This window comes from Rhincodon typus, chromosome 37 (assembly GCF_021869965.1).
Source record: "Rhincodon typus isolate 14 chromosome 37, sRhiTyp1.1, whole genome shotgun sequence".
NCBI lineage: Eukaryota > Metazoa > Chordata > Chondrichthyes > Orectolobiformes > Rhincodontidae > Rhincodon > Rhincodon typus.
Genome location: NC_063368.1, coordinates 3,883,637 through 3,898,172, shown reverse-complemented (window position 1 = coordinate 3,898,172; position 14,536 = coordinate 3,883,637). Strand labels below are relative to the sequence as shown.

The 14,536-nt window shown below is 44.7% G+C and overlaps 1 protein-coding gene across 1 annotated transcript in view; it reads right to left on the bottom strand.

Moving 5' to 3' along the window:
- Positions 1–2,161: 2,161 nt before the first annotated feature.
- LOC109924006 overlaps positions 2,162–14,536 on the bottom strand; it is a 132,827-nt gene continuing 120,452 nt past the window's right edge. Inside the window, exon 17 of the mRNA XM_048617640.1 lies at positions 2,162–2,404. Coding sequence (XP_048473597.1) covers positions 2,378–2,404 — 27 coding nt within the window. The 3' untranslated portion in view covers positions 2,162–2,377. The remainder of the gene's footprint in view (positions 2,405–14,536) is intronic.

Here is a 14,536-nt window from a genome sequence, read left to right as displayed (position 1 = left end):
AGAATATACAGTCAAAATGGAATCATGTACAAATGCTATCAGAAAGAGAACACAGTCAGAAAGTCAACATGCAATTGGAGAGCAAAATGCAATCTGAAAGATAACACAGTCTGAAGCTCCATAGGCAATTAAAAAGATAACATGTAGTCAGAAAAAGAATATACCTTCAGACAGAGAACACACACTTAGAAAGAAATCGCACAGAAATTCAGAAAGTACATTCATAAAAGGAACACACAGTCAGAAAAGGAACATGCAGTCAGAAGGAGACCATGCCATCAGAAAGAGAATGCGCAGTCAAGAAAGTCGACACGCAGTAAGAAAAAGAACATACCATCAGATAGATGACATGGTCTCAGTGGGAGATCACAAACAAATAGGGTCAGAAAGAGAACACACTCAGAAATCGTACACAGAGCCAGAAAAGATAACACACAGCCAGAAAGAGATCACACAGTCAGAAAGGGAACACAGAGTTAGAAAGAGATCACATAGTCAGAAAGACAACACACAGCAACACTCAGTCAGAAATGCAACACTCAGAAAGAGAAGATGCAGTGAGAAAGATAACATGCAGACAGAAAGAGAAACACAGAGAGAAAAAGCACACACCATCAGACAAAGCATAGTGACTCAGAATGATCACATCAAATGAAGTCTGAAATACAACAGTCAGAAAGAGAGTGCACAATCAGTACAAGGACACACAGCCAATTGGAGAAGTGCAGTAAAAATGAGTACATGCAATCAATATGAGAACATGTACAAATACAGTCAGAAAAAGAACACAGTCAGAAAAGGAACACCCTGTCAGAAAGATAACACACAGTCAGAAAGGGAACATAGAGTCAGAGAGATAAGACACAGTCAGACAGAAAACACACCATCAAAAAGAAATCATGCACAGATGAAGTCAGAAAAATAACGAGTCAGAAAGAAAACACATACTCAATATGAGAACACGCAATCAATACGAGAACATGCAAACAATATGAGAACATGCAGTCAAAGTGAAGACATTCAAAAATGTAAATAGAAAGAGAACGCGGTCAGAAAAGGCATACTCAGTCAGAAAGCGATCTTGCAGTCAGAATGAGAACACGCAGTAAGAAAGTGATCACACAGTCAGAAAGGCAATACACAGTCAGAAAGAGAACACATATTCAGATACAGAACACGCAACAAAAATGAACTCGAACAAATGCACAAGGGAAGAGAGCACACAGTCAGAATGAGAACACACATGAATCCATCAGAAAAAAAAGTGCAGAGAGAAAGAGAACACGCGCTCATATCCTGCTATTTCTACTCTGGCTAGCACATGGCACTGTTAGTAATGCTAAGATCACTACATTTGAGGTCCGACTTTTTAACTTGCTTTCGAATTCACTATATTGAGCTTTTAGGGTCTCATCCCCATGACTACTGGCTGTTCACCCTCCCACCCAAAAATGTCCTATAGCCGATTTGAAACATTCTTGACCCTAGAACCTGGATGGCAACATACCATCCCGGCAGTCCTGTTTGTGGCCACAGAAACGTCTGTCTAATCATGTAACAATTGAATGCACTGTTATATTAGCATTCCCACAATTATTCCTCTTCTCCCATACAGCACAACCAGCCGTGGTGCGACAAGTTTTGCTGTTGCTGTTTTCCTCTGAGAGGCCCTTCCCCCCAACAGTACCCAAAGCAGTATACCTGTTTTGCAGGGGAATAGACAGAGGGTACTCCTGCACTGCCTGTCTAGTCATCTTCTCTGCCTGGTGGTTATCCATTCCCTTCATATCTGTGGACTGACCACCTCTCTGTACATGCTATCCACATCACTCTCAGCCTTGCGGATTCCCCAAAGTATCCCCAGCTGCCTCTCCAGCAGCAAAATTTGAAGTTCCAGGAGTTGCAGCTGGAAACACTTCCTGCACATATTCTGCTCCCCAGCACTGGAACTGTGCCCGACTTCCCACAGAGCAGGAGCAGCACACCACAGCCTTGAGCTATCCTTCTATGCTTTAAACTAAACTGAACTTAAAATAAAATATTAATTACTTCTGGGCCCATCCATCTTGTCTGCTCAATTGCTCTTATAAACTAGAAACTCAAAATAAAGACATTACAAACTAGTATAAGTTATAAAAATAGTACAAATACTCACCCTTAATCATCCAAAAGAGCTGCTTCTGCTTGCCCACGTCATTTTTTGAATCCAGGTGCCAGTCCATTTGAGGAGCTTTGCCTCTGGATTCACTGAAGGTTTGCTCCTCTCTGTTGCTGCCACTGCTCCGACTGAGCTCGATCTGGGCCTTGCCATTCAAACTTTTACTGGGAGGCTGCACTGCTGCTGTTTATCCCCAGGTTCACTCCACACATGTTGGCTTCACTGCGATGCTGACTGCAGGGCACTCTTCCCAGTCAGAAAGAGAATATGCATTAACGCAGTCAGAAAGAGAACACAAAGAAGAGAACAGACACAATTGCAGTCAGAAAGACAACACACAGTCAGAAAGAGAACATATACAGACAGAAAGATGACACACAGTCAGAAAAACAGACGTCACACACACAGGTAGCCAGGGAGACATGGCAGTCAGGGAGAGAAATGACACCAGAGACAGAAAAATGACAGCCGGTGAGGGAGGAGGCAGCCAGTGAGGGAACATATGGCCAGAATGGGAACACACATACACAAACAAAGGGAACACTTAGTCATAAAGTGAATGCTCATTCAGAAAAAAAACACATCCAAATGCAGTGAGAAAGCTATCAGGCCAAAATGCAGTCAGAGAGAGAACAAAAAGACACACAACACTCAAATACAGTAAGAAAAAGAACAGACACACTGTCAGAAAGAGAACCCCCAGTCAGGAAGAGAACATGCGCATACACAGACACCATCAGCTCTTTCGGTTGGAACTTTCCAATTGAAGCAGCAAAGCAAAAAACAATTATGTGCATTGAAAACTGAGTTACACATTACCGTCATATTGGCTCCATCCAGCCTGGCATTGACAGGAAATCCATCAGAGTTTGTGTCTAAAGGTCTTAGTTAGGCAAGCAAAGCTGGGGCAACTTCCACTTCCTGGATCTGCCCACCAATCAGATTCCAACTACAAGCTTGTCAAAGGCCCTGGTGCGGGACACTCCAGGTACAAACCAGTCATTAAACCCTGGGTGTTTGACACCAACCCAACCCGACCCTGCCTTTGCCTGATGGGCACAAAGCAAGCTTGGGCACTGCTCCCTCCTGGAATCTTGGCTAGTAGTCAGTCTCAGAGATAATAGGAACTGTAGTCAGTCTCACTCTGCTCATGCAGATCATTCCAGCTGGCACAGCCACCCACTGCAGACAGGAAGGACAAAGCAAGCTTTCATTAAACTGTCCCAGGCAGAATCTGCACGCTGGAAAAATTAAAGTCAACTGAAGTTCATCTCTGTACCAAACCTAACCCAAGAGAATCCCAGTGAAAAGATACAGAGGAGCATAAACAGGACTTTAAACTGAAAGACAAGAGTGGGATGTCAGTCAGAAACAGTAATAATTAGTCTTAAGACAGGGATAAGGGAAGAATTCAGATCACAAACAGTGATACAGATCCTACAGTTAAAACATTAACCTGTTTACAGAGGGTCAACTGCAGTGTTCAGGCAGCACTGGGATAGGAGGGCATGTTTCTTGCCTAAATAAGATCTTTAGATACAAATACACAGACAGTAGAATAAACAGTCAGTGGAATTAATGTGAGGCTTAGATTGAGTTCTAATGGTATGACCGGGGGCTTTTTATAGAGACCAGCTGGTGCTGACTGGGAGGTAATTATGTTTCAGAAAGATGGGGAAGAATTTCACTGTCCCCAACCATCCAGTTTGGAGATAGAGGTAGAAACTAGAAAAAAATACATATTTGGAGATGATACACTAGGCGTACTGGAGCTCCAGTTTGAGCTATAAAAGAGAAGTCAAGCCACTATCCGTCATTTGCAGGTTTAACTAGATTATCTGAGATAACAAGGTGTAGAGCTGGATGAACACAGCAGGCCAAGCAGCATCAAAGGAGCAGGAAGGCTGACGTTTCGGGCCTAGACCCTTCTTCAGAAATGGGGGAGGGGGAGGGGGGTTCTGAAATAAATAAGGAGAGGGGGGAGGCGGATAGAAGATGGATAGAGGACAAGATAGGTGGAGAGGAGACAGACAGGTCAAAGAGGCGGAGGATGGAGCCAGTAAAGGTGAGTGTAGGTGGGGAGTTAGGGAGGAGATAGGTCAAGGGGGCGGGATGAGGTTAGTAGGTAGGAGATGGGGGTGGGGCTTGAGGTGGGAGGAGGGGATAGGTGGGAGGAAGGGCAGGGAGAAGCTCGGCTGGTTTTGGGATGTGGTAGGGGGAGGGGAGATTTTGAAGCTTGTGAAGTCCACATTGATACCATTGGGCTGCAGGGTTCTCAAGCGGAACATGAGGTGCTGTTCCTGCAACCTTCGGGTGGCATCGTTGTGGCACTACAGGAGGCCCAGGATGGACATGTCGTCTGAGGAATGGGAGGGGGAGTTGAAATGGTTCGCAACTGGGAGGTGCAGTTGTTTAGTGCGAACCGAGTGTAGGTGTTCTGCAAAGCGGTCGCCAAGCCTCCGCTTGGTTTCCCTGATGTAGAGGAGGCCACAACGGGTACAGCAGATACAGTATACCACATTAGCAGACGTGCAGGTGAACATCTGCTTGATGTGGAAAGTCTTCTTGGGGCCTGGGATGGGGGTGAAGGGTGAGGTGTAGGGGCAGGTGTAGCACTTCCTGCGGTTGCAGGGAAAAGTGCCGGGTGTGGTGGAGCTGGAGGGGAGTGTGGAGCGGACAAGGGAGTCACGGAGAGAGTGGTCCCGCCGGAAGGCAGATAAGGGTGGGGAGGGAAAAATGTCTTTGGTGGTGGGGTCAGATTGCAGATGGTGGAAGTGTCAGAGGATGATGCGTTGGATCCAGAGGTTGGTGGGGTGGTACGTGAGGACGAGGGGGATTCTGTTTTGGTTGTTATTGTGGGGAGGGGGTGTGAGGGATGAGTTGCGGGAAATGCAAGAGACATGGTCGAGGGTGTTCTCGACCACTGAGTGGGGGATGTTGCGGTCCTTCAAAAACGAGGACATCTGAGATGTACGGGAGCGGAATGCCTCATCCTAGGAGCAGATGCGGCGGAGGCGAAGGAATTGGGAATAGGGGATGGCGTTTTTGCAGGAGGGTGGGTGGGAGGAGGTGTATTCTAGGTAGCTGTGAGACTCGGTGGGCTTGAAATGGATATCGGTTTCTAGGTGTTTGCCGGAGATGGAGACAGAGACGTCCAGGAAGGAGAGAGAGGTATCAGAGATGGTCCAGGTGAACTTAAGGTTGGGGTGGAAGGTGTTGGTGAAGTGGATGAACTGCTCGAGCTCCTCGTGGGAACACGAGGCGGCGCCAATACAGTTATCAATGTAACGGAGGAAGAGGTGGTGTTTAGGGCCAGTGTAGCTACAGAAGAGGGATTGTTCCACGTAACCTACAAAGAGGCAGGCATAGCTTGGGCCCATGTGGGTACCCATGGCCACCCCCTTTGTCTGTAGGAAGTGGGAGGAATTGAAAGAGAAGTTGTTGAGGGTGAGGGCGAGTTTGGCTAAGCCGACGAGGGTGTCAGTGGAGGGGGACTGGTCGGGCCTGCGGTTCAGGAAGAAGCGGAGGGCCTTTAGGCCATCTGCATGGGGAATGCAGGTGTATAGGGACTGGATGTCCATGGTAAAGATGAGGTGTTGGGGACCGGGGAATTGGAAGTTCTGGAGGAGGTGGAGGGCGTGGGTGGTGTCACGGATGTAGGTAGGGAATTCCTGGACCAAGGGGGAGAAAATGGAGTCGAGATAGGTGGAGATAAGTTCGGTGGGGCAGGAGCAGGCAGAGACAATGGGTCGACCAGGACAGTCAGGTTTGTCGATTTTGGGAAGGAGATAGAAGCGGGCGGTGCGGGGTTGGGGAATGATGAGGTTGGAAGCTGTGGGTGGGAGGTCACCTGAGGTGATGAGGTTGTGGATGGTTTGGGAGATGATGGTTTGATGGTCGTTATCTATCAGGATGAGGGGAGGGAGGCATAGATGCGTGTCAGCATCCTTCCTCTGATGACCTACCCATTTTCAACCTGTCAGTGATTTTACTGGGGTATGGAAGTGTGGCCTAAAACACATGTCTTCTGGTCCATCCGCCTCATGCCCCCAATGTGTACCTTAAATTGTCCATTTAATGGTCACTTTAAGGCTGCTTCTCACATAGTCACCATTCTTGAGGCAGGAAGTGAGGGTCAGAGGCAAAGTATGGCAAGTTAGACCACATGGGCCATAGGGGTGAATGGAGTTTGTTAGGATAAGGCAGTTACACCTCCCTTATTCGTCCCCCTTTCTCAGTTAGGCAACCCACCTGCTCCATCTGCCAATGACAGTGGCCCACTTCAACGCCACACTGCCCTCTGCGATCTGGCACCCAAACTCTTCCCTCCATCACACTCTCCAACCCACCTCACACCCATTTGAAAAATCCAGCTTTGGGGTGCTTGGACGTGGAGAAGGGTAGGCCTGCTAGTCAGAGCTGTTATTACAACATCAGCAAGCCAGAATAAGAACAATCAGAGGAAAGCAAATGGTCACGATTGAGAAATAAGAAGGGATCTAAAACTATAAAGGCAGCGGCCTTCCAAAAACAGCTATAATGCATTAATTCAGAGGTTAGAGAGGCTAGTTGCAAAAAACAAAGTTGCTTTAAATAGGCATCTGTAATTTTCATATCTTTTGACAAGAGCTGGTTAGAGGCTTTATTTAGAATATTCAGATTGGCTTTCTGAAGCAACGTGGTGGTAGAGTGAAATAGTGCTAATGGCACTGGGCTAGTAATCCAGAGGTCAGGTTAATCCTCTGGGAACACAGGATGAAATACCACTGCAGCTGGTGGAACTTACATGCACCTAATAACATTTGGAACGTGAAGCTAGTCCCCTCAGTAATGGTGACCATGATAATTATCATCTAAAGTTTAAAAAAAAAGAAACATCCATTTCACTAATGCCCTTCCAAGAAAGATTTCTGTCATCTTCATGACCTATATGTGACACCAGATCCACAGCAATGTCCTCTTCAACTGTGCCAGCAAGCCACTCATTTCAACAGCAATTAGAGATGGGCCCCAAATATTGATTTTGCCAACTGTGCCCATGTCCCATCATATCCCAAAGAAAACCCTACACCTAAAAACTTTGTTACTTGGCATGTTCAGGAATGGTTCGTGCCGGTCAATCAAAAATGCTGCTTAATGGGAAGCTATATTGTGCAGAATCTTATAGGTCTCGGAGCAACATGGGCTATGGTGAGATTTGTGGCAGAAATGGACAAGTTCAGTGAGACCGATATCACCGTCGGGAGCAACTCGTTCTATCCTTTTTGCTTTTGACAAGCAGTATAGCGAGTTTCTTACTAGGCAATGGAAAGTTGCCAATTTAAGGGGGATTGTTAGTATTAACCATTTTGATATTGGCCTCAGTAATATTCAGTTTCCTATCTTACCAAACATGCCATACTAGCAAGATGTCATGAGAACTCAGAGTGAGTACCTGGTGAATTCAGCTTGATGTTTGTTCCAAAAGACCTCCATGTTGGACAACAGACCCCAACATCTCAAGGCATGTTCCATGGGCACCAGCCACACGCACCCCACGACAATGGATGCTGCCATTCGATATGTTTCAGCCTCTGCACTTCAATAGCACACCTTGGGCTACACTAGCAACTACACTGTAATGCTGCAGCAAGGACACTGCATCAGGGACGAGTACCTTGCAGAAGGACTGGACCAAGTTGCATCTCCAGGCTCTTTACTTGGTCTCACAGCCCACACTCACTCTGAGCGACCTGTATCGTCACAGAATCTCTACCTTTCATTGTATTGCCCTGCCTTTTTACACTTTACCCTTTTAGCCAGAGATACAGGCTCACAGTACTGCTGTCTCACCTTGTCGTTTAGCACAGACACAAGGCTAGGAAGTTTGTTATAGCTGTCAGCAATCCTAAGTCAGGGAGATAAGCCTTCAGTCAGGGGCTCCCAGCACAGTAAGTCAAGGGCAACCTCTGATACCAATCCAGGGGCTTGGACATGGTCAGTTACCCACAAAGGGTGGTTACAGTCAGGATCCTCTCAATTCAAGGGGTGAGGAGCCAAATGTGAGGCAGCTCACCATCTGTATTGACTCTTTCCACTCTGTTGGGCTGTTTTTCTCCTAGAATGAGAGAGTCAGGTATTAAGGGAGATAAAGGTTCCTGACATGGCTGTTACTTTTGGCACAGGTGGTGATGGGAGCCAAGCGAGTGAGTAGGAAGCACAGAGTGCATGCAGGATCAGTGATGGCAGTGTGGGAGTAGGTGAGAGTGAGGGAGGGATGACATTACCGACAACATTGAGAGTGGTAGAGCATGAATCTTGGTGGGAGGTAGATACAGTAATGGAACAGCAGTAATAAATGTGAGGTATTGGAAAGAAGATGGTGACACATTGCTGATGGAGCAGAGAAAATCATTGATCTCCCTTCTACACTATTGGGCATTCTTCCAGATGGTTGAGACTATTTTAACCCAGATGGCAACCTTTGGACCAGAGTGGCATAGTCTGATACTGTGGTCTCCTCTGCTGACCCTGCCTCTGCACCACCCCGTCCAGCAGGACCTCCAGGTCCCTACCCTCGAAGCAGTTACTAATAAGGGCAAAGAATATTATAGCAGGGAGGTGATGCTGGACTTGTACAATACCCTAGCTAGAACATTGTGTACAGTTGTGGATGCATCATTTTGGAAAGATGGGAATGCATTAGAAAGTGCAAAAGTGATTTGCAAGAATGACTCCAGGAATGAGAAATTTCAGTTATGAGGACAGATTGAAGAAGTTAGGACAGTTCTCTTTGGAGAGAAGAAGAATGAGAGAAGATTTGGTAGAGGTTTTCAAAATCATGAACAGGCTGCGAGTAGTTCAGGTATGGAATCCACTGCCTAGAAATGTGATGGAGATAGGTTCATTTGAGGCATCTGAGAGGGCACTGGATGGTTATTTCAACAGATGGTACTTAGGAATTTGGGAAAAGATAGGAGATTAGAACTAGGTAATAGAACTGGTTCAAAATAAATAGGCCAAATAGCATCTTCTGTGCTATAACAATTCTATGATTCTAAGATATTATTATTTAATTATCATTTACTTAGCACCTTTCATGATTTCAGAAGATCCCAAAGTGCTAATTTCCAGCAACATCAAATTAAAAGGAAAGACTGACACCAACACAGGCCAAGCAGAAATCCAGGGTGCATATATATATTTTGGGGCTTGGCTGAGAGCCCAGACAACCACTAGAGAGCTGAAACATCTAAACTCCTGCTTGACAGACAACTCTGGCTGTCCACACTCTGTTGTCAATTTCACAACAAAAGCTTAAGCAGTTTCAAGTGTCTTGCGGCTTCAGGTATCAAAACTTTAAAACATCTGAATGACTGATGCTATTGTTGGGTCGTAGTGCGTGGAGTGTTTTTTAAACAGTGGCTTTAACATAATGGGAAATTATGAATGAATCCTTTGTTCAATGCTTCTTTAAAATTTATTCAACAGTCACAAGAGTGGCAGTGCAGTGTGTGTAGTGAGTCAATGGAATATGAAAAGGTATGTGTAGTGACAGTGCAGTGTGTGTAGTGAGTCAATGGAATATGAAAAGGTGTGTGTAGTGACAGTGCATTGTGTGTAGTGAGTCAATGGAATATGAAAAGGTGTGTGTAGTGACAGTGCATTGTGTGTAGTGAGTCAATGGAATACGAAAAGGTATGTGTAGTGACAGTGCATTGTGTGTAGTGAGTCAATGGAATACAAAAAGTGTATATAGTGAGTCAATAGAATGCAAAAAGGTCAGAAATAGCGCAAGCTGATTCCTGACTTGAGCCAGGCCACAGCCTTCAAAGGCATTCCCAAAATCCTGGAATAAGGTCCCAGCTTCCATTTGAAAGGGCTCCTCAGTCAACCCAACTCTGAAAAATCTGGCATAGAAGGGGAGGTATTGGCCCTTTAAAGTACTTGCAGTAGTAGCAATACCTTCATACAGTCATAGAGTCTTACAGCACGGAACCAGACCATTCAGTCCAACCAGTCTATGCCAACCATAATCCCAAACTAAACTAGCCCTACCTGTCTGCACTTGGCCCATATCCCTCCAAACCTTTTCTATTCATGTATTTAACCAGTACCCGCATACGCCACTTCCTCTGAAAGTTCATTCTACACACGAAACACTCTCTGTGTAAAAAAGATCAGCCCTCTTGCCTTTTTAAAATCTTTCTCCGCTCACCTTACAAATATGCCCCCTAGTCTTGAATCCCCATACTAGAGAAAAGAAACCTGCCATTTACGTTATCTACTCCCTTAATTTCGTAAACCTCTACAAGGTCACCCTCGGCTTCCTACAAACATTTTAAGGCAAGTTAATGGATTCAATTCTCAATTATATTAGAAGAATGATAATAGAGAAAATTATAGATTTTCAGAGTGGTAGATCTCCTACACCTAACTGTTTCTGCTTCTCCTGGGGAGCGGGGAGACAAAGGAAATAGGTGGGCATGTTGCAGACAGTACAATTGACTGCATTCTCACCTTTAAGTAATAGGTGTGGTGTTAAGTCCTACTCCAGGACTACAGCACAAAATCAGGCTGACATTCCCATGCAGTCCTGTGGTAAAACATTCACTATTATGGGTATGGTGGGATTTTCTCATAGTGAGAGGTTGAGTGGGGACAGCCTATATTTATTGGAATTTAGAAGAACAAAAGGAAACCTTATTGAAACAAACAAAATTCTTAGGGGACTTAACAGGGTAAATGTGGGAAGGTTATTTCCCCTCATGGGAGAGCCTAGGACCAGAGAGCATAATCACCGTCAAGGGTTGCCCATGTGAAACAGATGAGGAGAAATTTCTTCTTCAGAAGGTGGTGGATCTGTGAAATTCTTTACCATACATGTCCGACAAGACAGATTCGCTAAGTACATGTAAGGCTGAGATAGATTTTTAATCAGTAAAAGAATCAAGAACCATTTATCGGGATAAGGCAGGAAAGTGGAGTTGAGTAAATCAGATCAAGCACGGTTTCATTGAAATGTGAAGCAGATTTGATGGGCTGAATGGCCACTCCTGCCCCAAATTATTATGCTCTTACGATCTTATGATCTGTGGGCATGCTACAGCATTATACAAGCCATCTTTTAAGCAAAACAGTAAACCCACTTGTCCTGTTAGGTAGACATAAAAATTCCTATGACACTACTTCCAATCAGAGCAGGAAGTTCTTGCTGGTGTTCAGGTCAACATTTATCCTGCAATCAACATCACAAAGAGATTATCTGGTCATTTATCAAATGCTGTTTATGGGAGCTTGCAGTGCACAACCTAGTTTAAGCCTTTTTCTATTTTACAACAGTAATTGCTGAAAGGCCATCATCCTCTGTTTCTCCCTCCACTGACGCTGCCAGACCTTTTGAATTTCCCCAACACTTTCTGTATTCATTTCAGGTTTTCAGCAGCTGCAGGATTGTACCTTTGTCAAAATAAGAAGTGCTGTTGGGAAACTTTCAAGTCTGGAGAATTAGATCTTTGGATTAGAAATTTCTTATTAGAAATGAAAAACAATGGTGATGGCCTGGGGCAAATTTTACCAGCATTTCAGAGTGAATTTGAGGATTTAATGTCCCGTCATGCCAAAAGATGTGTCCCTGACTCTGTGGTCTATTCCCAGATGTGGCCTCATGGAAAATCTAACACCCAATAATGTCAATAACTGTACAGTGAAGGTGGAAGTTATTTGGTATCCCTATCCTGTATTAACGAGAAGGCGTGCAGCGCAATGGAACATGCCAGTCTTGGGCCCAGAAACGGTCCCACACTTGGAAAAGTTTCAGAGATTGGAAGACTCAGCCCTAGGAAAGCACAGTCTGTCAGTCGTAGGAAAATTGCTGAAATCTATGATGAGAGATAGTGACTGAATATTTTGGCATGTCTGAGGTGAAGAGAAAGAGTCAGCATGGATTTGGTAAGACCCACCCAGTAAAACATTTCCAAGAGGTCATGGTTCATAAGGGAGTGTCTATGGAGACTGTTTATTGTAGACTTCCTGAAGGTTCTGCATAACACACTATTCCTGCAGGAACATATAATTTTACACACACATTGTAGCCTGGAGGAAACAAAAACAAAGTTGCTGGAGAAGCTCAGCAGGCCTGGCAGCATTTGTGAAGGAGAAAACAGAGTTAACGTTTCGGGTCCGGTGACCCTTCCTCAGAACACTTTCTGAGGAAGGGTCACTGGACCCGAAACATTAACTCTGTTTTCTCCTTCACAAATGCTGCCAGGCCTGCTGAGCTTCTCCAGCAACTTTGTTTTTGTTCTTGACTTACAGCATCCGCAGTTCTTTTGGTTTTTGTAGCCTGGAGGTATTGGTAGTGAATGTAAAGCCTCCAATGTTCTTTCTTTCACATAGTTGACTAGGAATCTCTCTTCCTGATAACATTTGAAAGTCAATACCCAACCTACTTGGCTGCATTCCAAATGCACCTTCCTTGTCCACCAGTTCCTGCAGTGGGATTCAAACCTGGAGTTCCTGGGCTCAGAGACATAGATACTATCCACTGAGCCACAAGATGCCTGATTATTGAAAGAAATTAGTTCAATTCACACAACATGTTTCACAGTTGAGTGTTGGGAAGCAAACTTTAGGAAGAAAGGAAGTTGTTTGATATGTTATAATAAATATTTCTTTTTTAATTCACTCATGGAAAGTGGGCCTTGCTGACTGGTCCAGCATTTATTGCCTGGCCCTACTTGCTCTTGACAAGGTGGTGGTGAGATACCATCTTGAATCGCTGCAGACTATTTGCTGTAGTTTGATTCACAATGCCATTAGGGAGGAAACTCCAGGATTTTGACCAAGCGACAAGGAAGGAATATAGATATATTTCCAAGTCAGGATGATGATTGGCTTGGAGGGGAACATGCAGTCGTAGCATTCCCATTTTTACGCTACCCATGTCTGTCTGGATGGAAGTGATCATGAGTTTGGAAGATGCTGTCTTAAGGATCTTTTCCAAATTTCTGCAGTACATCTTGTAGATAGTACACATTGCTGCTACTGAGCATCTGTGATAGAGAGACTGGATGCTTGTGGATGTGGTGTCAAGCAGGGTGCTTTGTCCTGGCTCGTGTCAAGGTTCCTGAGTGTCGTTGAAACTTCACTAATCCAGGCAAATGGGCTATTCCATCACACTGCTGATTTGTGCCTTGAAGATGGTGGGCAGGCTTTGGGTAAACAGGAAGTGAGTTACTTGTTCAGCATTTGTAACCTGTGGCCTGCTCTTGTAACCACTATATTTACATGACGAGTCCAGTTCAATTTCTGAACCCGCAGGGATCTGTTCTGTGGCCTCAGTTTTTCACGATATTCAGTTCATGCAGAAAATTACCAAAAATTGTATTTTCAGATTTATAGATGACATTTAAGTTACCAGTTGAGAGGTGCAGCACAGTGCCTGGACAGAATTGTAGGTGATGGCATTCCATGTTGGTCCAAGAGATATCACGTGGAATATTTTCCAAATGACGAGATCAAAGACTGCCTCCTCTCTCCCAACCCCACCAGAAAGAAGTCAACACCTCAAAGCCATAACTCACCGCAGGTGGGCTACATTAGCTGACAGCATTGCTTTCCACCCCTGCAGGGGAAGGAAGTCCTGCCCTCAGGATTGACTGGTAAGCAACTCCATGACTCCAGGCAGCACTAATGCTCCAGCAATGGGTGCCACCAGGAGAAGCCTGAAAAGGATCACAGTTGCCCCATTATGGTAAGTTCTCATCCCTAGAACCATTCTCGTGAATACTTCCTACACTCTTGCATTATCTTATAATGACCCAAAGCACATTTATAACCACTGAAGTCCTCTTAAAGCAACACTGTGTTGAGGTTAACATAGTTCCTCCACAAACAACAATGCAAGATCTGTGTTCTGGAGCATCGTTGATATTAAAGCTTTTCTAAGGTGACATATCAAGTCTATAAATAGTAGGAACTGCCGACGTTGAAGTCTGAGATAACAGGGTGTAGAGCTGGATGAACACAGCAGGCCAGGCAGCATCAGAGGAGCAGGAAAGCTGATTTTTCGGGTCTGGATATATTAAAATACATTTTAACGTCTTCACTTCAGGTCCTGCAGCCTGCTTTTAAAAAAATTGCACGTTGGAATAAAAACAGCTTCTGAAGTACAATCAAAGTTTGACAAATTGTCTAAGTTTGTTGTTGTAAATGTGAGGCAGGAGATGTAGCTGTACATGAAATATTTTGTATTTTTCAATGATATATCTAGTAATGGACACAGGTGGACCTGAGAGTCCCATTTAAAGTGCTGGGGCAGTTTTGTGCCAGATTCTTTAATGCTGTCCTAGATTACATTTACAGGACAAAGCTCTGGCAAGTTAAAGCTTTTTGGAA